This window comes from Branchiostoma belcheri, unplaced genomic scaffold, assembly GCF_001625305.1.
Source record: "Branchiostoma belcheri isolate BF01 breed outbred unplaced genomic scaffold, Haploidv18h27 scaffold11, whole genome shotgun sequence".
NCBI classification, from domain to species: Eukaryota; Metazoa; Chordata; class Leptocardii; order Amphioxiformes; family Branchiostomatidae; genus Branchiostoma; species Branchiostoma belcheri.
Genome location: NW_017802491.1, coordinates 5143263 through 5166233, shown reverse-complemented (window position 1 = coordinate 5166233; position 22971 = coordinate 5143263). Strand labels below are relative to the sequence as shown.

The 22971-nt window shown below is 41.6% G+C and overlaps 2 protein-coding genes across 2 annotated transcripts; one reads left to right on the top strand and one right to left on the bottom strand.

Annotated features, from left to right (window-relative positions):
* Positions 1 to 997: 997 nt before the first annotated feature.
* On the top strand, positions 998 to 5882 carry LOC109482338. The gene is made up of 2 exons (XM_019785024.1): positions 998 to 2516; positions 5074 to 5882. The coding sequence occupies exons 1-2, from the start codon at positions 998 to 1000 to the stop codon at positions 5880 to 5882; spliced, it is 2328 nt and encodes a 775-aa protein (XP_019640583.1).
* Positions 5883 to 12573: 6691 nt separating this feature from the next.
* Positions 12574 to 16259, bottom strand: LOC109482446. Its single transcript, XM_019785155.1, has 4 exons — positions 16131 to 16259; positions 14913 to 15265; positions 14391 to 14693; positions 12574 to 14210 (listed from the first exon to the last, which is right to left on the bottom strand). Exons 2-4 carry the CDS (start codon positions 15262 to 15264, stop codon positions 12574 to 12576), a joined length of 2292 nt encoding a protein of 763 aa, XP_019640714.1. The 5' UTR covers position 15265; positions 16131 to 16259.
* Between the last annotated feature and the right edge of the window lie 6712 nt (positions 16260 to 22971).

Genomic DNA, 22971 nt, shown 5'->3' with positions numbered 1-22971 from the left:
AAGACAAGTCGCTCGTCGAAGCCTCACTGTAAGTACAGAATGTCTGAATTTTTCTTCTCCATATCTCCATATCACCTTACAGTAGCACTCCAATGTGTAGGTAATGTTAATGTGTTATGTTTGGTAAGGTAAGGTAATGTAATGTAATTTGTTTGTAATTCTTATGAGGACTCCAGCTGTTATGTAGTGTGTTGTAATTTGAACACGACACTACTCAACATGGTAATGTAACTGTTAAGGCGCATCTATAATTTCCCCACAAAGAAAGAATTGAAATCTATGAAGATGAACCTCAAGTTCATCGAGTATCATGTTGCATATCGGTAAGCATTTATGCGAGGAACCACTAAAATAATTTTCAGTGAATCCAACATGTCAGCTACAACCTCAGCTGGAACAACACGTGCTCCACGCACTGATAATGAGTTACTGTTTAGACAACCCTATATTTCCACCATAAAGAAATAACTGAACATTTGAGACATCAAGTTAGCAAAGAAACATGTAATATACTACTATATGAGGAACCGCTTAACAACTTCAAGTAAAAGCAAAACTTAAAAAAAAAAACAGTCAGGACAACACGTAGTTCAAACTCATGATCTCAGCACTGACATGAATTGTCTGGTATCAGAAGATGACTCGCGTGGGCTGCTTCATCTACATAAAGATGTTTGGATTCTGTCTGACTTTTTTTCCAGTGGTCTTTACAGTGCACATAGCGATACAGCTGCAGGTATGAGGATAGAAACTGTTTAAATGTGTGTTCTGATAATCAAACTATAGCAATAAGCAAAGACTAAACATGATCATCACCATCGCTGCATTTCAACGTAGAACATCAAGGCAGACTGTAGCATTGTTATAATGTTCGTAATTATACATATTCACATATTCAACGCTGTTGAAGTAAGTTTTACTATTTGAATGCAGGATTACTTTGTTTTCGTCTTATTACTTACTATATTTAGAACTAAGCAAAGGAAATCTTGGAGCCATGGCTAAAAATATGCCATCCAACACCGTACCAAAAGCAATGGTCGTTAAAAACGAGTCCTTCGGCGAAGGTATGGCAAAACCAGACACAGGAACTGTGCCACCCACGTTCAGGCAAGCTGCCGAAGGTGACAGTCACCGCATCTCTCGTCGATGTGAGGGAAATAAAGACAATGACAATGAAAATCTGTCCGACACCAGCGATGCTGCTGCTGAGAACAGTCAGACAATCGATATCGGCCATGGTGAGTTTGATACCTACGCCATTGCATACATATGCAAAGAGAAGGCTATTCGCATGAAGAAAGCCGTGGAAGAGACTAAAAACAATACTGAAACTTTCAAGGCAAATGACAGCAACATGCACACACAAGCCAGGGATCCGAATCCGATGTACACACAAAATATGAACCCTCAACCGATGGACACCGAAAACGACGTTAACCCCAATCCGATGTACCTGCAAAGCAGCCCTGGACCCACCTTCAAGTCAAATAAGAGTGATGACAATCCCTGCACCCAGACATCAGCTGATACACATCAGCAAGCCTTCTCCAGGCCAGAGGCTAACAACGATGACAACCATTGCCTTCAACCATATGCTGTAGCACGTTACCAGGACGATGATGAGGCATCATCTTTGAAAATGCCAGGAGACAATGAGGGCCATCCATGCATTCAACCAGATGCAGTTACACATCATGAAGATGATAAAATTGCCATAGAATCAGGTAACTGTGGTGTCGTCCAGCCGTATACCGTTCAATACGAAGAAGATGAAACATTCGGTGAGTCAGCAAACAATGATGTCAATCCCTGCATCCAACCATATGCAGTTACCCAACAAGAAGACCAGGAGCCCTCACTCAACTGTGATGACGGCCAGCCTTACGCTGGGAAATACCACCAAGATGACGATAGTACTAGTGGCAGTGCTGCGTCTAAAAACAGACATACATCCAGTATCGCATCTGAAGATGAGGTCATTCAACCACACGCTGCCGCATACATGTGCCAGGGTGACGTGGGGTGGAACACAACTTCAGGAGACACTCAAGCAAGCCTGGACACCCAGAATCAGAATCAACCAACGGCTGCTTCAAATAGCATCAATGATGTCTCGACCAGCCCGTCGAGCAATGATGTTCTCCATGCACTAGATCCAAATCCGATGTACGCGGCCGCAGACATGGTACGGGGTGACGTGGGGTGGCACACAGCTTCAGAAGACACTCAAGCAAGCCTGTCCTCCCAGAATCTACCAGCGGCGGCTTCAAACAGCATCAATGATGTCTCGACCAGCCCTTCGAGCAATGATGTCCTGCATTCACTCGATCCGAATCCGATGTACGCTGCCGAAGACATGTGCCAGGGTGACGTGGGGTGGAACACAGCAAGCCTGTCCTCCCAGAATCTACCAGCGGCGGCTTCAAACAACATCAATGACGCCAACGATGTCCTGCACGCACTCAATCCAAATCCGATGTATGTGCCAAACGTCCAGCAGCCTGCAGCACACGGTAAGAACTTTATCAACTTCATAAACCTCTTGCTGGAGAGAAATCTTGGAATTCTTTATTGTCATTGGTAATGTCTCTTTCCTGTTTTACACGCCTGCTGAGTCCATTTCCCTTGTTGACACAACGCCCTAAAACCATTTACATGTATTTCAACAGATCTGCTGTTATCTGCAATATTTCAGGTGATTAGTAATTATCCTGATGAAGGCGACAGTTGAAAATGTGATCTCTATGTACTAATTGTTGTTGGAACAAAGTTCCAGCATTTCACTATGATTACTACCAACATGATATTTCAGGCTGTACGCGTTGCCGAGTGATCCTTGCAGTTGAAGCGACTGTCGTTGTTGGGTTGTTCATCGTCACGGTTGTCTTTCTCTGGTTATTCTTAAGCGCCAGGCTGTCACAGGTACGCTTCTGTCTTATTATAGCCTTGTCAATTTTTTCATCATTTCCTGAGATAACCATCCGTTTACTTTACCCGTATACTTTATGCTGGTAATTGGCATCACTGGCAGTATACATTTTGTACATGTACCTTGTAACTTAACCCTATCTAGACAGGGGGGGGGGGGGGCTAAAAGTGCCCGCGCCAACATTGATGTCACGTAGCGTCTGAACGGCTAGCGCTAGAACGACCAAACTTGGTGACTTTTCCTAAAATATTGTTTGGCAACAATTCTGTATCATTGGAATGAGATAATAATTTTTTGTATTGCCATGGCAACGGGTTTCTGGCAGGCATTTAGTAATTCTAGTTTCAACAACAGAATTTTATGGGTTTTATGTCATGTTACACATGGTTTCTAATATTAATAATCCCATATAATTTTATGTAAATTTCATAATTAAAATGCATAATTTATGCCAATTTGATGACGTCATTGGCCAAAATCCAAGATGGCGGACCATATCATTAGAACAGGTATATACAGGTCATTTTCCTTAAAATTTCATAAAAACTTCCATTTCCTTTTACAAAAAAGGTTCATATGAACGTCTTTAGTCTGTTTACAATGTATAATAGGCTTTATCCTGAAAAAAACTATTTTTGAAAATTCAAGATTGATGGTCCAAAATGGCGGATAGCTTAAATATGTATGACGTCATTTTATGACGTCACCGGTGTTGCTATGGGCAACGTAAGACTTAGTACACCCTGATATTCTGTCATAAGCACTTTTGGTAAAGTTATGTTATATACCATTTAGTTTTCTGGAATAACCTATTTAGACGGTTTTGGCCAATAAAATCACATTTATGACGTCATAATGACGTCATATAACGTTTTAACGACATTCAAATTGTAGATATAATAAATGTTTACTAGTACACGATCCTCTGAAAATTTTGTGGTCATACGACATACCGTTCTCGAGTTCTAAGGGGGGGAGGGGTCAAATGAGCCCCTTCCCCCGTCCCACCAAGCTCAAAAAAGCCCGGTCTAGATGGGGTTAAGTCTAGGCAGATGAAGTACAGTTCAGTAGATCACTCCTACCCTCCTCTGAGTGTATAGTGAACGAGCCCAGGAATGTATATCATCACCCAGCAAGGTTTTCCCAAGGGTTTTCAGGAATTTGGACTGTGTAGGACTGTCGTCATAGATGTGTGTCAGCAAAATTCCAGACAAGCCTGTAGAAAAAATTTCTGTCAATTCCTAGAATTCTTGCAAACTGCACACAATACTGTACCATTAGGATCCCCCCTTAGGCGTCGCCAAAAAACAACAACAAACAGCTGCTCTATACACACAAGGTTTAACCTTTTCGTATTGTTGCTTTGTCGGTGAGGTATCAATTCCAGGATACTTTTAGAATAGGCAGTTATTCCTTATTATATTGTACTTATTCCAATATTAATATAATTTGGTGAAAAAATTCGTTGACATCGGCCCGCAGCTATCAAATTCAGACATGTTTCAGATAATTTACCATGATCTCCATAAACCAATTGCGATAGCCTATAATGACAATATAATCCTCTATCAGCAGCAGACAGCTAATGCAACTACTACTACTGCTACTGCTACTACTACTACTACTACTACTGCTGCTGCTGCTACTACTACTACTACTACTACTGCTGCTGCTACTACTACTACTACTACTGCTGCTGCTGCTACTACTACTACTGGATGCTCATGCTCAATCCCCAAGCTCCCGGCAGTCTGCAACACCCCATATTACAAAGGTGAGTCTAACATGAATATTCAAGAGACAATGTCTTAAACTTGGTCCCTCTGTGTCATTACACAATGTCTTAAACTTGGTCCCTCTATGTCATTAGACAATGTCTTAAACTTGTTCCCTCTGTGTCATTAGACAATGCCTTAGACCTGATCTCTCTGTGTCATGAGGCAATGCTAGGATATTGGATTGGACAATGAACAAGATTACTTCTTATGGTGAGTAAAAGAAGCTATAGGATATGCATCAGGGCCCATGTGTGTGTGTGCCTGTGCGTGTTTGTGTGAATGTTTGAGCGTGCGTGGCGTGTGTAAATGTAAATGGTTTATATTTTAGTTTGAAAAATACTTCTTTATCACTCACGGCAAAAGGTGGTGACGTAAAGCAGAAGAAGATCACGTTTGGTGGGATGGGAAAAGAACCTGGAAAATTCCTGGGGATCAAGGGAACAGCCGTGTCTGCTGACAATGAGATATTTGTGACTGATCAGTCAACCAAACGAGTCCAGGTCTTCAGTATAAAGGGGGCCTTTCTCCGCCTCTTTCCAACAGTCGTGCCAGGTGAAAGTACGAGAATGCGCCCTTATGGTGTTGCTAGCGACGTGGAGTCTGGCTACCTGTGGGTACTGGGGAAGAGCTCGCGCTCCAATGGACATGTTGTACAGTACAGTAAGAACGGACAGCCCATCAAAAAGTTTGACCTAAGCCTCAAGAGCTTCTATCCCGTCATCGCGATGGACGTGCGCAACAATAAAGTTATCGTGGGAGACAAAACAACCATTATGACGTTTGATCCAAACGGATCTCGCATTTGGAGTTCAGAAGTGCCTACGGAAGAGGCGATCATAGGAGTCACATCGGACAATGAGGGAAATGTCCTGCTGACGGATTGGCATAAAAAGGTCTACAAGTACAATCCCTCCGGAGTAAAGATATTTGAATTTGGCACCCGGGGAGACTCTCTCAGAGGCATTTGTCTGGACACCTCTGGTCGCGTCATTGTGGCGAGCTTGTTTAACCACCGGGTAGACATGTTCACAAGCCAGGGCGAGTTTGTCCACACCATCGCGAGCATTGAATGCCCACGGGATGTCGCTATGGGACAATGTGGAGATTTGGTGGTGACTAGTTCAAATACAAACACTGTAACTATCTTCCCACGGCACATGGTGCTTCCTTGAAGCCCGAAATTGTGTTCGCTTTATGGTTGATTTTGTTATCTCTGCACGACTGATTCTCTTTTGTTTATGTACCATACATATTTTATTATCAAATGGTGTCGTATAACTTAAGCCCACACGGGCTGGGCGCGGGAAGCCTCATTCATTGTAACGCGTACATTGTCAAAATTGTTGTCTTTGAGATGAAATTTACGAATTTTAGTGCACAAAATGGTACTGCAGATGGTCAGGTCCAGACCTGCACCTAAATACGTCAGTGAAGGTTAGACATCCAGCTAATAAGATGCGCCAAAAAGTGTGAAATTAACAAAAGGTAGTAGTCCATGGGCCGAGACCGTTTTTTGTACCACCAAGACGGACCAGTGCTACCATAGATTTTTTGAATCTGCAATTACCAAAGTTTATTTTGATGTAAGATAGCAAGTCTGTGTGAGTAGCTTTCTTGGTGTAATCACGTGACCAAATGACGTCATCAAAATGGACCCCGTGCCTTGGGACTAAATCCAAAGGGCCGGGAAAAAATATCAAACATCAATAATTATCGGCGAAAATTGGTTTGTAGACAAAACATGCCACAGTAATCACACGGCGGTCTGTCACTACGGCATTCTTTCCCATTGCTATGCGCGTTCGAAAAGGTATCGGGTTACAAGACGCTATTTTGGCCTGTTTTGGACTACCCGTAAAATATTTGAAAATACACAAATAATATTTAGGGGTAAATTTCGTCAAATTAAAATGAAATTATCGTCTTAACATCCTTTAAATGTTAGCTTTTTATGTTAAATCAATGATTTTTTAAATTTCGCTCAGAAAGACGATTATTTTCGGGTTTCCGAGCACAAGTCATATCACGTTTTTAGGCAAACATCGTTCAAACCTGGTTACGTATATTACCCCCAGATCCCCGATTTTTATATTTTTATGTTGGAAATTACAGCGCAAACTTGCTTTATCTTGGCTTCTACCAACACAGATGAACTTTCAAAATGTGTGATTTGTTAGCTGGAGCTTGTGCTCTGTGCAGCAGCTAGTAGTGTCTCCAGCATCCCCAGAGTGTTTAACATAGTCATGACTTCTACCAACACAAAAGAACCTGAAAATTTTCTTTAACTTCTACCAACGCAAAAATAATCTGATGTGGAATGTGAATAAAACCTGGGGGCTACGACACGTTATCTTTTCCCTAGCGTAATCAAAAATCATTCCGCTCTAGTTTTTCAGATAATTGCGCAATTCTGGATTGTCCACGGTTCCTGATATTCGAAAAATTTGCCAATAACGCTTTTGAAATCTTCACATTATTGATCATAATTGCTTTTTTGCGCTTCTTTAACTAAAAAAAAATAAGGTCAATAACCTGGACTGGAAGTCTGTCACCACAGTAACTGGTGTTGTGGTAGATTAGTGGTGTTGGGTTACATTACGAAGTAGGACAGAGTTAAGAGGCCGGTCATCATATATGGATGTGGTTGACTAAGAATAAACGGAGTAGTTTGTTTGTAGACCACCTTATTTTTCTTTTTCCTGCAAGCTAAACATGGCAACAACAGGACACAGGTCTCCCACCGGAGTAGTTAAGAACGGTTTTGATGAGTCTCCAACCGGAGTTTCCCAGGTAGCCTATGACAGCAAAATAGGCAATACTGAAGACCAGATGGCAGCACAAGCTGACATGAAGCCTTACATGTGTGGGAAATGTGGATACAGAACAACTTGCAAGTCTCACTTATCCGTACATATGAGAATCCATACAGGAGAAAAACCCTACAAGTGTGACCAGTGTGACTATTCTGCTGCACAAAAAAGTAACTTGGATCAACATCTAGCAAAACACGCTGGTTAGAAACCCTACATGTGTGAGGAGCGTGGATATAGAGCAACTCATAAGTGCCACGTATATCGACATATGAAAACTCATACAGTAGAAAAACCCTACAAGTGTGACCAGTGTGACTATTCTGCTGCACGGAAATCGGATTTGGATAAACATCTAGCGAAACACGCTGGTGAGAAACCCTACATGTGTGAGGTGTGTAGATACAGAGCAACCCAAAAGTGCCTCTTATCTACCAGTGTGGCTATTCCGCTGTACCTTGGTCAAGCATCTGGCGAAACACACTGGTGACAAACCCCACATGTGTGGAGAGTGCTGATACAGGGCAACTGATAAATCTACCTTGTCCCGACATATTAAAACACACAAATGCACAGAAATGTACCTTGGACAGACATCTAGCAAAACATACTGGTGAGAAACCCTACATGTGTGGAGATACAGGGCAACTCAAAGGTCTCACTTGTCCCGACATATTAAAACGCACACAGGAGAAAAACCTCACAAATGTGACCAGTGTGACTTTTCTACTGTACAGAAATCTACCCTGGACAAACATCTAGCAATCAAAACACTCTGGTGATGAGAAACCCTGCATGTGTGGAGAGTGCGGATACAGGACAGCTCAAAAGTCTAACTTGTCTCAACATATAAGACACACACAGAAGAAAAACCTCACACACAGACACAAATGTGAAATGCCAGAAGTGTAATCATCGTAGGTATGGTCACTCACTCAGTTTTAGGTTGACCTGTGGGTGAAACCATTAAACCAAGGAGGTTATGGGGATGTTTTACTTATATTAGTGTTCTTAGCGTTAGATACTAAATTTGCACTTATATTTGGGTAACGTCAAATGCAACTGACAAGTATTGTCCTATGTTTGGCTATCTATAGATTAACCGTATTTAAATGCACATTATATACATATAGTTATTCAATTAACAGAACAAGGTTGGAAAGGACGATGATGATGAAAACAAGGTTATAAAATACGCTTCGAACACTGACTTGTACATTGACCAATAGATGACGGGAAAATGGGAAAGAGCGGTTGATACATGTAAACTTCGGACCCTTAACTTGAAATACCTTGCGTAATATTCTTGACATGATGTTAGTCGGTCGTGGAACTTGAAGAAAGCTTACATCAAAACCAGACGAATTGTGTTGTCTCAACTGTCCGAGATGTGAGCTCTTTATAACGTACTCCCAGTCATCCCAACCCAGTCTCAATTCCAGACAGAAAAGTTCGTTCAAAGGTATTACTTCATTCCATTGAGACGCTGGAATGATTTTCTTTGGAATGGTCTTTAAACTCTGTATGTATCCCTCATGTAAGATTGACTAATACTGTTTAACTTCTTCTACTAAAATTTGAAAATGACGGAGTTCTGTACATATTGTACATATTGTAGTCCACTTTGCTCCATTGACGGTGCTTTCCTACAGTTTCTGTTGAAACCTGTGCGTTTTTGTACGAATATGATCTGGATCGTCTCAGTCCTAAATACAAAATGTCCACAAGATCCCAACAAAGCAATCGCTTTAGTAAAATCAACGATTCGTCAAAATATTCCACGATCATCACAAAGTCAAACTGAGTCCTGACGGTCTCTAGGAACTCTTAAACGACGTTTTCCTGATCTGACAGATGGACGGGGAATCCGAAGTCGTAGGACTGAAAGTTCCGGGTGTACATGAAAGGACGGAGGCTGTCGACGTCGGATGAAAATCTCGTCTCATAGGACATGGGGCTGTCCAGGAATCTAGAAATGACGTCACTTCCGGGGCGCGAGATAATGTTGTATTTTTGTTCCAAATGCCACCAATGGAAGACCGACTTGAGATGGCTAGAGAGAAATGGGCGAAAATAATATTTTATGGCTACATGTATTAAATGACTCAATATTTGATAACCCATAAAAAGTTACTGTTTCCTACATGTACATGTACATGTACGTTCTATCATAAAACGTGTCTACTTTCAAGTCCGTTCAAACATTAACGTTAGTGGACTCTATATACACTCACAGTGTTTCTTTGAAAAATAAACTTGAATATAAACTTGAAATTAGACAAGATATGTAAGAAAATGTCAAAGCAGGACATGTTTAAACACTTGATACTCATGTTTTGCATACTGCATATCCTCTTGTGCATTTAGCCCATCTGGGCATGAACATGCAACAAAAGATTCATATATTTTATCAGCCTATCACTTTTAGTACTATCGATGGGCCTGTATACCTAGATTCGTGTTTCTCAATCTGTTAAACTTACAATCTGACACGTGTTTTTAACCTGTATTGATTAAAGATTTTGTACCTTATGGGTTCTCTCGAGATGGCGATAGAAACAGTGTCGTCAGGCATCAATGTGCGCAATATCCTGTCATCATAAACCACGTGATCACAAAGTATGTTGTAACTGCCAGTAGGTGACGGAAGGATATCTTGTGGTTTCATGTGATGCGGCCAGCCTATGTAGTCCCTGTAATCGGAACGTCGGCGCCCTGCCGACCTTGCCATGACGTAGTGGTTTTTCTTGTTTCAAACGCCCCAGGTCGTCTGCGCGTGACGTCACATCCGCCTTGCTGGTTGTTTGTACATGTATGATAGTAGAGTCTTTCAATTATAACTAAATATGCATGTTTTTGTGTCAATGGCAGACATTGTTGTTTTAAGAAAATGAACTTTATCTAGAACCATGCTCAGGCAAGGTCTACGCGTATTCAGAACCGTGCCTGGGGCAAATCTACTTTCCAAGCAGAGGTTTTGGGTTTGGGGTTATTACCTCCTTGAAAAATGGAGGTATTGTTTTTGGCGTGTCTGTCTGTATGTCTGTCTGTGTGTGTGTCTGTGTGTGTGTCTGTCTGTGTGTGTTTCCGCAACTTTGTGGTCAGCATAACTTCAGAACGCTTTTATGGATTGCGATGATATTTGGTGTGCTGGTAAGTCTTGGAAAGACAAAGGTCAAGGTCAAATATGGGCCTCCTGGTGGATGACCTTGGTACTGCAGCAGAACTTCCGGTTTTTGTATCTTTTGTCCTGAACAAGCTATGGTCTTGACTTTTTGGTGATAGATAGCTTATCCTGTCAGCAATAAGTGGTGTGAGTTTGGTCCCCCTAGCAGCTTGTTCTGGAACTGCAGGGGACTTTCTGGCGAAACCTTTAAAAGCCAATAAGTCCATATAGGAACAACGTATTTTCATGATATTTGGTGTGTAGGTAGCTTAGAGAGAGATGTACATGATTAAATGCAAATTATGCAAATGAGGACTTTATTTGCATAATTAATGAGGAAATTCTATAATTACAGTGTTTTACATTATACTACTTTCATACATGTAATGTATGTAACCTATGGCAGGCAGAACATCAACAGATACTAATTATGCAAATGACGACCTAATTTGCATAATTTATGCAAAAATTCTATGATTTCTTAATGGTGAATAATGGGAATGTCATACTTGGGACATCTGTAAGTTAATCAAAAGTTAACACACATCACGATGCATATATCATGTTAATGCGGAGGTAATTTGCATAATTAAAGAGGAAATTTACATTAACATATGAAGCCCATATTTCATGGAGGTATGAGATCTCGGAATTCTTGTTTTTGGCGTGTTTTTAGGCTTTTTTTATCGGGGCTTCTCTTTGCACCTAATTTTTTTTTCACCAACCCAACCTCTTCCGGCACTCACCTCGGGCCGGTTGGGTTGGGTGAAAAAAAAATTCCAGTGTAAAAGAGAAACCCCGCAAAAAAGCCTAAAAACACGCCAAAAATTAAACCCAAACTTTTGCAGCTGCTTGAAGAGTAGGACAAATCTACCTTTTCTTACCCGATGGGCGTCCAGAAGCATGCCTGATCCGGGCAATGACCCATTGAGGCACAAATAGCAATACCACAGAACTAGGTAGGCGATGTTCTGGGCATATAATAAACATTTGTTTTTGTTTTTATCATTTTATATCTAATGACGGGAAAAGAATTCGTTGAAAAATTTCCACATATTGGAATTTGGATGATTGAGGCTGCTACAGCCCTGTGCTTTCAATCACCTATGCTACTTCAAATTGAATTCGAACTAACATCTTGTGGAGGACAAATTCAGTTGTCACAGGTCTGGCTAGTAAAGTGCCATGATGAACCTAACGAAGATAGAACAACAGCCATCCTTTATTGTTTGCCTGGTGATCTTTAAACACTACATCATTTTGAACAATAAGAGCAGAATTAGGCATTGTTGTGGCCTTGTAGTTTCATTACTTATGTGTTGATTTATAGTCATTAGGTTTTACCTAGGAGAAGGAAAACATGCTTAGTCTCTCTTTCTTCTCCAAACAAATAAGGTCAGTTACCTAGACAAGACGTCTGTCACTATGGTAACTGGCACCTAAAAAGACAATGTATGGCATTGGATTACATTATGTACATGTACAGGGGCTACATTTTCACCACATATAGGTATGTGTTTTGAGTAAGAATAAACAGGCCAGTATTTTGCATTTTTTAGACCATGTTAAGGTCAACATTATGTATTTGCTTTACAAATAATTGTACTGTACATACTAGAAGGTCGTTGATCCAATAAAACAGCAATAAGTAATAATGGGATCTATACATCAGCAAGCTAACGTCGAGTTGGTACTTACTTTTAAAAAGTGAAGGAAGGAAAAAAAGCTGGAGGAAAAAAACAATGTAATGTTGCCTGTATCGACTAAATGTAACATGGTTTATGCCATCAAACATGCTTATAGCTAATTGTTTGTAAAAGCTATAGACGGTAAAACATTTCTGTTGAAATTTTTCAGTAGCATGCTACGAAAAGATAAGTATTAAAATTACAGATAACTAGGAAAAATTGAAACTGAATGACCACTATTAGTCACTACCAGCTGCCCTTCCGGTCCCACGGCCACGCCTTCTACCCGGAACTCAGTTTTAACGGTCCGGACATACTCGCCGTGACGTGTGAAAACTTGTACCCTCTTTCTCCCACGGTCCGCCACGATGATGTGACCCGAGCTGTCTGTACAGATGCCACATGGGGACCGTAGCTGACCCTCACCTATTCCCTTACCTGCAAACTTCAGCAGAAACCTCCCGGACTCGTCATACATGTAGACAAAGTGAGAGTCCCAGTCCGACACAAGAATGTTCCCTTCCCCGTCCACAGTGATGTACCGCGGGTCTCTCATCTCACCCTGTGGATGTCCGAACCTCCGCACCAGAGAGCCGTCCGGACGGAACACCTCAACTTCCTCACGGTCTGCATCAGTCACCAGGATGTGGTTATTGCGCATGTCCACAGCAATATTAATCCCGCGGTTATAACGAAGCCTGCTCCTCTGAAGGTGAAACTGTGTCATGGCGGTCCCGTCCGTGCTGTATTGTACAACATGATGGGCTGATTCACCTTCCCCCACTACCCACAGTGTGCCATTGCTGTCCATAGAAACATCATGTGGCTCCATGTTCTTGTCCTCTGTACCCGGTACGACTGTTGGGAAGTGGCGGAGGTAAACCCCCTCTGTGGTGTGGACTTGAACTCGCCCATTGTTTTTATCAGCAACAAATATTTCGTTGCTAGGCGATACCACAACGCCGCGTGGGTACTGAAATTTACCGGGTCCTGATCCCTGCCTGCCGTAAGTGATCTCACGCTGGCTGAAGTCTCCAGTAGTACGAGATGCGCCTCCCTCTGTCCCTATTAACGGTGAGTGTGTCTGTGTAGCTACATCTGCCTTCTCGACCTGTGGCCAGCCACCAGGCTGCTTCTCTCCCCTGTACTCCTGTGACCAGCCGCCAGGTGGCTTCTCTCCCCTGTACTCCTGTGACCAGCCGCCAGGTGGCTTCTCTCCCCTGTACTCCTGTGACCAGCCGCCAGGTGGCTTCTCTTCCATGTACTCCGTCACGTGAGAGGTAACTTGCTTGGCGGCTTTCTCCGCGAATTCACAGGCCTGCTGGAGCTTCTTTTCAAGAACTGCGTTCACCTCAAGGGCTTCCGTCAACCTGTTCTGTGAAATGGTCAGTTTGGAGCGCAAGGTCATGAACGTGTTGGAATCTACTTCTGCCTTTTGAATGAGCTGCTTCATCTCTTGTTCTCTGAGCTGATCCTTCTTCATCTCTTGTTCTCTGAGCTGACCCTTCTTCTCCATCTCTTGTTCTCTGAGCTGATCCTTCTTCTTCATCTCTTGTTCTCTGAGCTGATCCTTCTTCTCCATCTCTTGTTCTCTGAGCTGATCCTTCTTCTTCATCTCTTGTTCTCTGATCTGATCCTTCTGCACCAGAGCCTGGACCAGACTATAGGAGAAGCCCTGGTACTCCAGACTCGCGGCTACCTGCAGATGGAGGGGCAGGGCATCCGAGAACAGGTTCAGAGCGGACAGGCGGGTCCAGTTGCTGGGCGCCCTCTGCCGCTTGGTGCGGGGAATGCAGCCAACCTCGATGTCATCAACTGTATGCTGTTTTGTAATATCTGTCAAATAAAATTGTACATGTATATTATTATCGTTATTTCACATGGGACTCAAACCAGATCGTATTCTAAATGGAAGCCTAAATAGTTGTTACTTGTAGAAAGCAAAGTCTGTCGTTGTCTTTTGTAAGTATGTGGAATAAATGTGTGAATATGTACTAAATGTCCAGGTTTACATACTGTTGACAACCGCCCCCTGTGCGACTTCGATTGGTGCTTCAGCGTCGATCTGCAGTGACGTGACGCCCATGAATACAAGTCTTGGGTCGGAGTAACTCGCCATGAGCCTTAGCACCGCTGTGCTCTCCCGCGGTATGGTGAAGTGCACCAGGATGCTTTTGTGTTTCTTGTATCCTCTGAACTTGACCTGTGACCTCCTGGTGCCAGCTAATCTTGCCAGGTCGTGTCTAAGACGATCTAGACTTTCCTGGACCAAACGTACCCGGCCGTGCAGGACCACGTAGGCGTTTGAGGTTGAACGTCCTGTAAGTTTCAAAAGTAATGTTTATGCCAACGACTAATTAAGAAAACACAAACATATAAAGATACTTGCAGACAAGATAAATGTCTGTAAGTTTTACCTGGGAAATTGTTAAAATCATAATACGAAAGGCAGTTTCAAAATGACACAAGATACTGATCATATTCTATGATCCCCCTGTATACATGTTGTACCAATGTGTTATAAAAACATTTTCTTACCCTCTTCATCGGTACAGTCGCTGCTTGTTCCCGGTTGAAGTTCGGGGGTCTCCGGAATCTCTCTGTCAGGCCGTTGAAACGGTTGTAGAAAATCCATGATCAGATCCTGTCGTCCGATTCTTTCCAAGATCTCTTCAACAAAGACTAAGTTCTCTCGGTCTATTCTTCGCCGCTTTTGTAGCTCCACAAATACATCAACTGCTTGCATTTGGTGGAGGTCTCTATTTGGAATCAGGTGCATACAATACAACCTCACCTCTTTTGTCTCCACGTCTGTAAGGGCCTTAGATATCTTAAGTAAAACGTCCATAAAATCAAAATGGCTTCTGTCTTCATCTGTTGGACCTGACATGCTGAAACGAAAAACTTTAACGTCAATATGGTTTGTGAAATTTTATTCATTTTACATGACGTCGTTTTCTGGACCAGTGTTGTTGCAACATAAAACTAAGCTGAGCTTGAAATTCTGAAATATTTTAGGTCAATATGGTACGTACAATTTTCAATACACTACTACAGCTTCTGTCCGTTTGTTCAAACCAACAATGATTAACAAGTCATGCGGACGAGCCGAGGGGGTGTGGCGTTAGATCATTACACTGATAGGTGCCTGCTACGGGTGTGTGTGTGGCCTTGCATCATAACACTGATGGGTGCCTGCTACGAGGGGGTGTGGCGTTATATCATGACACTGATGGGTGCCTGCTACGAGGGGGTGTTGCGTTATATCATGACACTGATGGGTGCCTGCTACGAGGGGGTGTGGCGTTATATCATGAGACGCCTTCTACAAATAATTTATATCGATCGGAATCAGTAAAAAGATGGTAATTTTAAAGCTTATTACATATTCATAAACATAGGGTTTAGGATCAAGGAACTATGCAGTTCAGTTTTTTCGTGCAAAAAGTTCTCTGCGAGTCTCTATGTTCATCAGAGGCCATAAGATTACTCTTACTATTTTGCTAACTTTAAAAGCAGTACTACAACCGTAACCATCCTAACCAATCAAGAAAATTTACTTGTCGAATATTATCAACATTTCTCTGTCATAAAACGTGCTATCTCTAGTTATATTAAGCCGTGAAGCTGCAGACATTTTTTAAGAGTATACGTAGTTTGAGCAAACAAAAATGGCGGTCTGGCTGTGCCACGTTTACAACATTCCTCACCTATAGTGTAAACTCTAACAGCAGTGAAACGTGTTGGAAAACTCACCTGTATGATTTTTCGAAGCAACCGGGACACTCACACCTTAAGATGGTACACGGAACTAAAAAGCCAGAATATCCAAAATTGACTCCCTCAGTTGTCGCTGGTTTGCGATCTGACGATTGTGGTATCAGACGTCAGGCAATATGGCGGCTGGGGAACAATGCCTGTCTGTCTGTTGGTTGTTGAACTTTGATCACTGCTGACCGTTAGACTGGTGGCGTGATGCAGTTTGTTTTCGCTCAACGCTGCTCATATGGTTATTATGATCCTCCAAATACTAATGATATTTCATACGGGGTATTTAGTCTGAAAGTACATGTATTGAGTATAAAAGAATTAATAAGGTTCATTTTTATTCCTACGCATCATGGTTTTATATAGAAAAGTGTAGTATTGATACGTTTCAATGTAGTTATTACATTTACATGTACTTTCGCATAAGGGAAACGTATTATTTTTGTCCTGGTTCTTTGCCTATTTTTCTACAAATAAGTAAGGTCAATTACAAGTACCTTCGCCTAACGGCTGTCACCATGGTAACTGGTGATGTAGCAGACACCCTGTGTTGTTGAATTACATTATGTACATGTGGTAAGTTAGAGAGGCTGGTCACCATACACATGTATTTGTATGTGTTTGAGTAAGAACAAATATAGCAGTAGACGTGTAAATGTAATCTTCATGCATTTGCTTTGCAAATGTTACATATACTATGTTTGTTGTATGCATGTCCTTTGTAGTTGTTTGTTGCGGTTTAGGACACGTCTTTGGAGACTGAATATGGTGCTGTTCCATGTGTACCAGTAAGGAGCGCTGTTGAGCACAATGACTCCAAATAAGCTCAAAGTCCTCTTTATTCATGCCACATATAGAACGGGTCCAACTTCCGTGTTTGTTCTTTCTATGCACTTTACTCAGACTGGCCTTTTTGTGGTATAAGAGGCGATAACGGTAGTTTTAAGGGATAGTAAGTGGTTGTTTAATCGCATGACCACCCGTCGTTATTGAGGACTGATGTAATTTTTGCTTGTCTATCTTTGGTGTCATTTTGCCATGTTAGACGCAATGATTTTACAAAATATGGCAGTATGATAGAATATTTCCCTCTGCTAAGAATTTTGTTGCCAATGTCAACAACAAAAAATACCCACAAGGCAATGCTGCTCAGCTGATATCAAACTAGTACTTCCCGAATACATGAATGCTTCAAGTGTTCTTAAGATTTATTATTCAAGTAGTGAATATCAAATATTGTCATTATGGAGGCAAAATTATGCTAGGCTATCTCAAGGTTTCTCAAGTTGTAACTTGTGGTAAGGTTCACTTTGTGTTTTTGATTTTTTTCCGAATGTCTAGGGAATTGTTATATCTTTTGTAATATATGTATCCAAGGTACAATAAGTAGACATTAGGTATAATAATGTCCTTGCTATAATTAAGTAGATATTGCGTATAATTAAATATTTGTAAGGAACTTGCAATTCAGTCAATAGAGAGATCCTTATTCTGAATTCATTCATTCATTCATTCATTCATTCATTCACTCATTCATTCACTCATTCAAATAGGCATAGACTATAATATCATATATTTTGACAGAGCATAGATTCTGTAATGTGCATTGAAACAAAGTGGCAGTATGAACTATCAGATCATCAATCTAAACCGAATTATCACACAAGACACTACCTGTTGGATTCTCCGTTGCCCTGCCCACGCATAGCAAATTTTTATCTCAAATTGAAATGAACTCTTTGATGTAGCCTCCAAATTCTACCCAAACTTCCATACATATACAAATGAAAAGAAAACTACTCTCCTACTCTTAACATCAGAAAACCCACAAATTACAGAAAAAGTGGGATCCTTTGTCTTCCTCTGTCTTCAAAAAAGAAGTCAAACCCAGTAGTTTTTACTAGTAGTTTCTTAGTAGTTATCAGTAGTTCTATGTGTACTAATTGTCTGGTTTATATACCATATGGTTCTTCTGTTCCTGCAATTAGACCTCGGGCATGAATTTGCAATGAACAATTGTTATAACCTTGGGGAGGGGGGTCTATTTCATGACGCATTTCCGGTGTACGTGACACAGTCCTTCCGGTGATGACGCAATGCCTGTCCCGCCCAGGACAGTATATATGAAGAAGCCACACAGGTTGCCCACACAAGCAACGGTCCCAGAGACCGAGGGACACACGACTTTCTTCTTCAAGGTAAGAAAGGTCCGGCGTTTTATATACCATTTAACCATCTTTCTGCGCATGTTAATTGCCATGCGACATGTAGATATAAAATTGTGATTTTACTGCTTTTTGATAATATTTTGATAAAACAGCTAGACAGAGAGGAAACCCTTTATGAAGTAAGGCAGGAAACAAACCCTTTCTAACGGAAGCTTGTCTATCTAACGCTGAATATGGATCGATATTACCTGCTATGGTTTTACCGTTTTTTCTAAGAATTTAAAGAGATATCACTAAGAATTCACTAAGAACTTAATATGTGACCTTTATCCTCTATTGAAAGAAAAATGCATACCCAGAGACGTTAAAACCTGTATTTATTCTACAATATTGAAACCTGTATTGTTATACGGAAGCGAAATCTGGACTCTAACTCAAAAACTAAAGAGTAGGATACAAGCTACTGAAATGCGAGTGTTACGACTCATCTATGGTGTCACAAAAAGAGACAAAATCAGGAATGACATCATCCGCGGAGCACTTTCAGTTGAGTCAGTACTCTCCATTGTGGAAAGAAACCAACTGAGATGGTTTGAACACCTACACAGGATGCCGGAAGATAGGGATGTGAAGAGAATCTTTAACTGGAAACCTAAAAAGAAAAGACCAGCTGGCTGGCCAAGAAAAAGATGGTTAAAGAAATAGCTGAAGATAGAACAGAGAGGGAAAGACTGACCAAGAGGCTGACAACTTACAGGCCTAAGGCCTAAAGGCGTCAGGGTGAGAAGGTGAGAGGTGAGAAGGTTATGGCCGTTTTGAAGTAGCCAACTGAAGAATTAACCAGAGCCTTTCCTATGAGGGAGTTGATGTCTCATATTAAACGCACAGTGTTTGATATAAACCCTTCCCTTTTGACTCAACACTTGTATTGGTGATGAGCTACAAAAGAATCTTGTTCATGGTATGTTTTTTTATGTAAAAGAACGATATATACTCAACAAAAGACTAAAAATGACTGCTTCTACCATTCCTGTCGTAACCGTTACAGAAATGTTGGGTACTTTTAATGTATCTTGTAGAGGCAAAACAGTTCAAAAGTTGATTATCCCTCAACAAATCGGCTTAGGCAAACATGTTTCGCAACATTGCGTCTTTGAACATTGATAAAAAATACTTGGTTGAGATTATTGCAATATGCTTGTGACTGTAGTGTGAACCTGTGTTTTTTTTTCTGCCCGATACAATGTGGCCAGGATACATTATTCATTATCACAACGTAACTAGAAAAAGTCAAATCGCTTCCAAAAGGAATTCTACAAATTCTTTAAAGATTCCGTCCTTGTCCCACATACACCTCAATTATCACTTAAGCGGTAAACTTTAGGTAGACCTTGATTGGCTGGAGCAGTGGGCCGAAAATATATGATGATGATGACTGCGATCCCCCTGTTAGGCCACACCGACTTAATTTTATGGATGACATCCTCTGAATTCCTCCAAACTAGTGCGCGCGGGCGAATAAAAGAAAATGAAAAGAAACCTACGGTGGGGGTCGCTGAAAGACAGACGTAGAATGTCCAGACTGTGCATGATGTACAAAATGACTAATAAACTTGTGGATGTACCAACCACTAAGTATCTGATACCAGCCCAGAAATGAACAAGAAACAGTCATGCCTTCAAATATCAGAGTTATCAACCAAGAATTGAGGTATTAAAAAACTCGTATTTCCCCAGAACTATCGTAGACTGGAACTCGTTGCCACCAAGCATAGTTGGGGCATCATCACTAGAAACTTTGAAAAACTCCTGTAATCAAATGTGCAAAGATTGAGTGTAACAAGTCGTTCGGTGTGATATAGCTAGCTGTCGCCGCGCCGCGTGCCTGTGAAGCTGATGTGTTACACCGAAGGGCGGTTGTACCGGCTATACCGATACAGATACAGATTTTGTAGACGTTATCTAAATAAATGATCTCTGAGTCCCAACCTCGACAAAACCTGTCCGGTAACATTCTAAGCTTACACGTAAATGAAGCGGCTTAAATGACGAGTATTTGTTGCATTCTTCGGTGTAACCTTCTTGCACAGTCCAAACATGTATTTAAGTCGTTTGGCATTCTTCGCAAGAGTTTTTAGAACAGAAAAACACTGATGTTCTTAATTTCATCAGGGAATGGTCGAATATTTTGATATTAAGTCCAGTATGTATCACTAGGTAATAATCTTCTTGAGTCCAAGTGACTTTGTTAATTGACAGATTTGTTTGACGATGCATGGCTGCAGTGATAGTTCGTTTTATAAGCGGGGTTTGTGTGTGTGTATGTGTGTGTGTGTGTGTGTGTGTGTGTGTGTGTGTGTGTGTGTGTGAGGGGGGGCTTTGTAGAAAACGATGTTTTTTAAAGAGCGTAGACCAACGTAGATTCCGAATAACAAAGTCAGACGAAAATCTAGAATAAGAAGCTTTAGTTAGTACTTGACCCGCATCCACTTTTCAAGCGAGAAAACGTATGAACAAGCAAACATCAAAAGCCTTGCCTTCGAGTTGCCAATTTTTGGAGTAAAGTCCGAAATCAATATATCCTAATGTTTCCAGTTGTTTTTTAGTATTAAAATGCGTTTCAAGTGCTATCAACTGGGGCACGTTAACAGTGATATGGACTTGGAATATGGTAAAATTCACAACCTTAGTGGTCTGGTACTTTATCGGACATCCATACTATTATAATGAAGAAGACAGTTCTGCTATTCCACAGCTTCTCTGAAACTTGCCCTTCGAACGCCACAAAACCATAACCATCTTTGCGAAGTACAGCAGAACATGTCTAATACGTATTTCAGGGCAAATGTTGTACTTATAGGGATACAATTCTTATTGATGACCAGACGCAATGTGGAATCATTAGCAGAAGCATTAGGGTTTCGGTAGAAAAGTGCGTGTCACAGGGGACATGTCATGCACACCAGGAATGACCTGCAAAGTGGTGTGGGGACCTTAAGCCTAGGTCACAATTCAAGAAAGGGGCCCGCTCGGCGCGTGTTCGGTCTGTTTTTTTTTGCACTACCGAACGGGACCTGGACGGAGACCGGCGGGCTTCTAGACGGCTGCCGGCCTATTTTGGCCCCGCACGGTCGCCGAATTGATTTTAACTCAAACTTAAAATCACTTCGGGCCCCGTTTGGCAAGGTACGCCGAAGCGACGCCGTAACCTCACTCCCCGGGACCCGTCGGGTGGCCGAATAGGCACCTGCCTAAGATTATGACGTCACATCTGCTGATCAGTGCATTAGGTGGTCAGGAAAAGGGAGCATATAAACTCCATGTGTGTTACACCGTGTACTTGTGTGTCAAAATGCTGAAGGACAAAGTAAAACAGCCGGCACGGCTGTCTAGAAAGTCCACTAAGCTATAAGAGAAATGTAGTGGAAAAAGAAAGTTCGAGGGTGATGGAGAAAGTGCCTGCCAACAAGTGAACGGTGGCAGGCAGTGCGGCGCTTATATATATACCGGCTCAAAAACACGACAGGAGCCCGTCGGGATCCCGCCAGGGACGCGCCAGGATCCCTCCTGGACCCCGACAGGGACCTGACAGCTGCCCGGCGAAACTTCACCGAGAACATGTCGAACGGGCCCCGTTTCAAATGTGACTCCAGCTTTAGGTGTGTTCTATCATGACCAGCGTGGATATTCATCTAATATTGCAATCAAAATGTTGATTTCTTACATGTTTTTAAACAAAGATGTGTGGCTTACGTATAGAAATCTTATCATTAGCTACTGCAAAAAAATGAAAAGAACCGTCAATTTTTGGGCCTGTCTTTTTTACGAACATTTCTTTCTGTTTAGAATAGTACTCTCGTTTCATCGGAAACAAGTATGACAGGAAATGATGGATTTCAGGCCAACAAATTTGGATTCTATTCCTAGTAATCTAATTGAGGCCTCTTACGCTTGCCTCTCAATCTTGACAATAGGGTTTGATGCAATTAGCTATATACTTTTAAATGAATAAAGAGAGATCATAGTATTCCCCTAGAAGTATCGTCGACTGGAACTCGTTGCCACCAAGCGCATTTGGGGCATCATCACTAGAAACTTTAAACAACTCCTGCAATCAAATGTGCAAAGATTGAGTGTAACAAGTCGTTCGGTGTAATATAGCTAGCTGCGCCGCGTGCCTAGCGCCTGCAAAGCTGTAGTGTTACGCCGAAAGTCAGTTATACCGGCTATACCGATACAGATACAGATTTTGTAGACGTTATCTAAATAAATGATCTCTGAGTCCCAACCTCGACAAAACCTGTCCGGTAACATTCTAAGCTTACACGTAAATGAAGCGGCTTAAATGACGAGTATTTGTTGCATTCTTCGGTGTAACCTTCTTGCACAGTCCAAACATGTATTTAAGTCGTTTGGCATTCTTCGCAAGAGTTTTTAGAACAGAAAAACACTGATGTTCTTAATTTCATCAGGGAATGGTCGAATATCTTGATATTAAGTCCAGTATGTATCGCTAGGTAATAATCTTCTTGAGTCCAAGTGACTTTGTTAATTGACAGATTTGTTTGACGATGCATGGCTGCAATGATAGTTCGTTTTATAAGCGGGGTTTGTGTGTGTGTGTGTGTGTGTATGTGTGTGTGTGTGTGTGTGTGTATGTA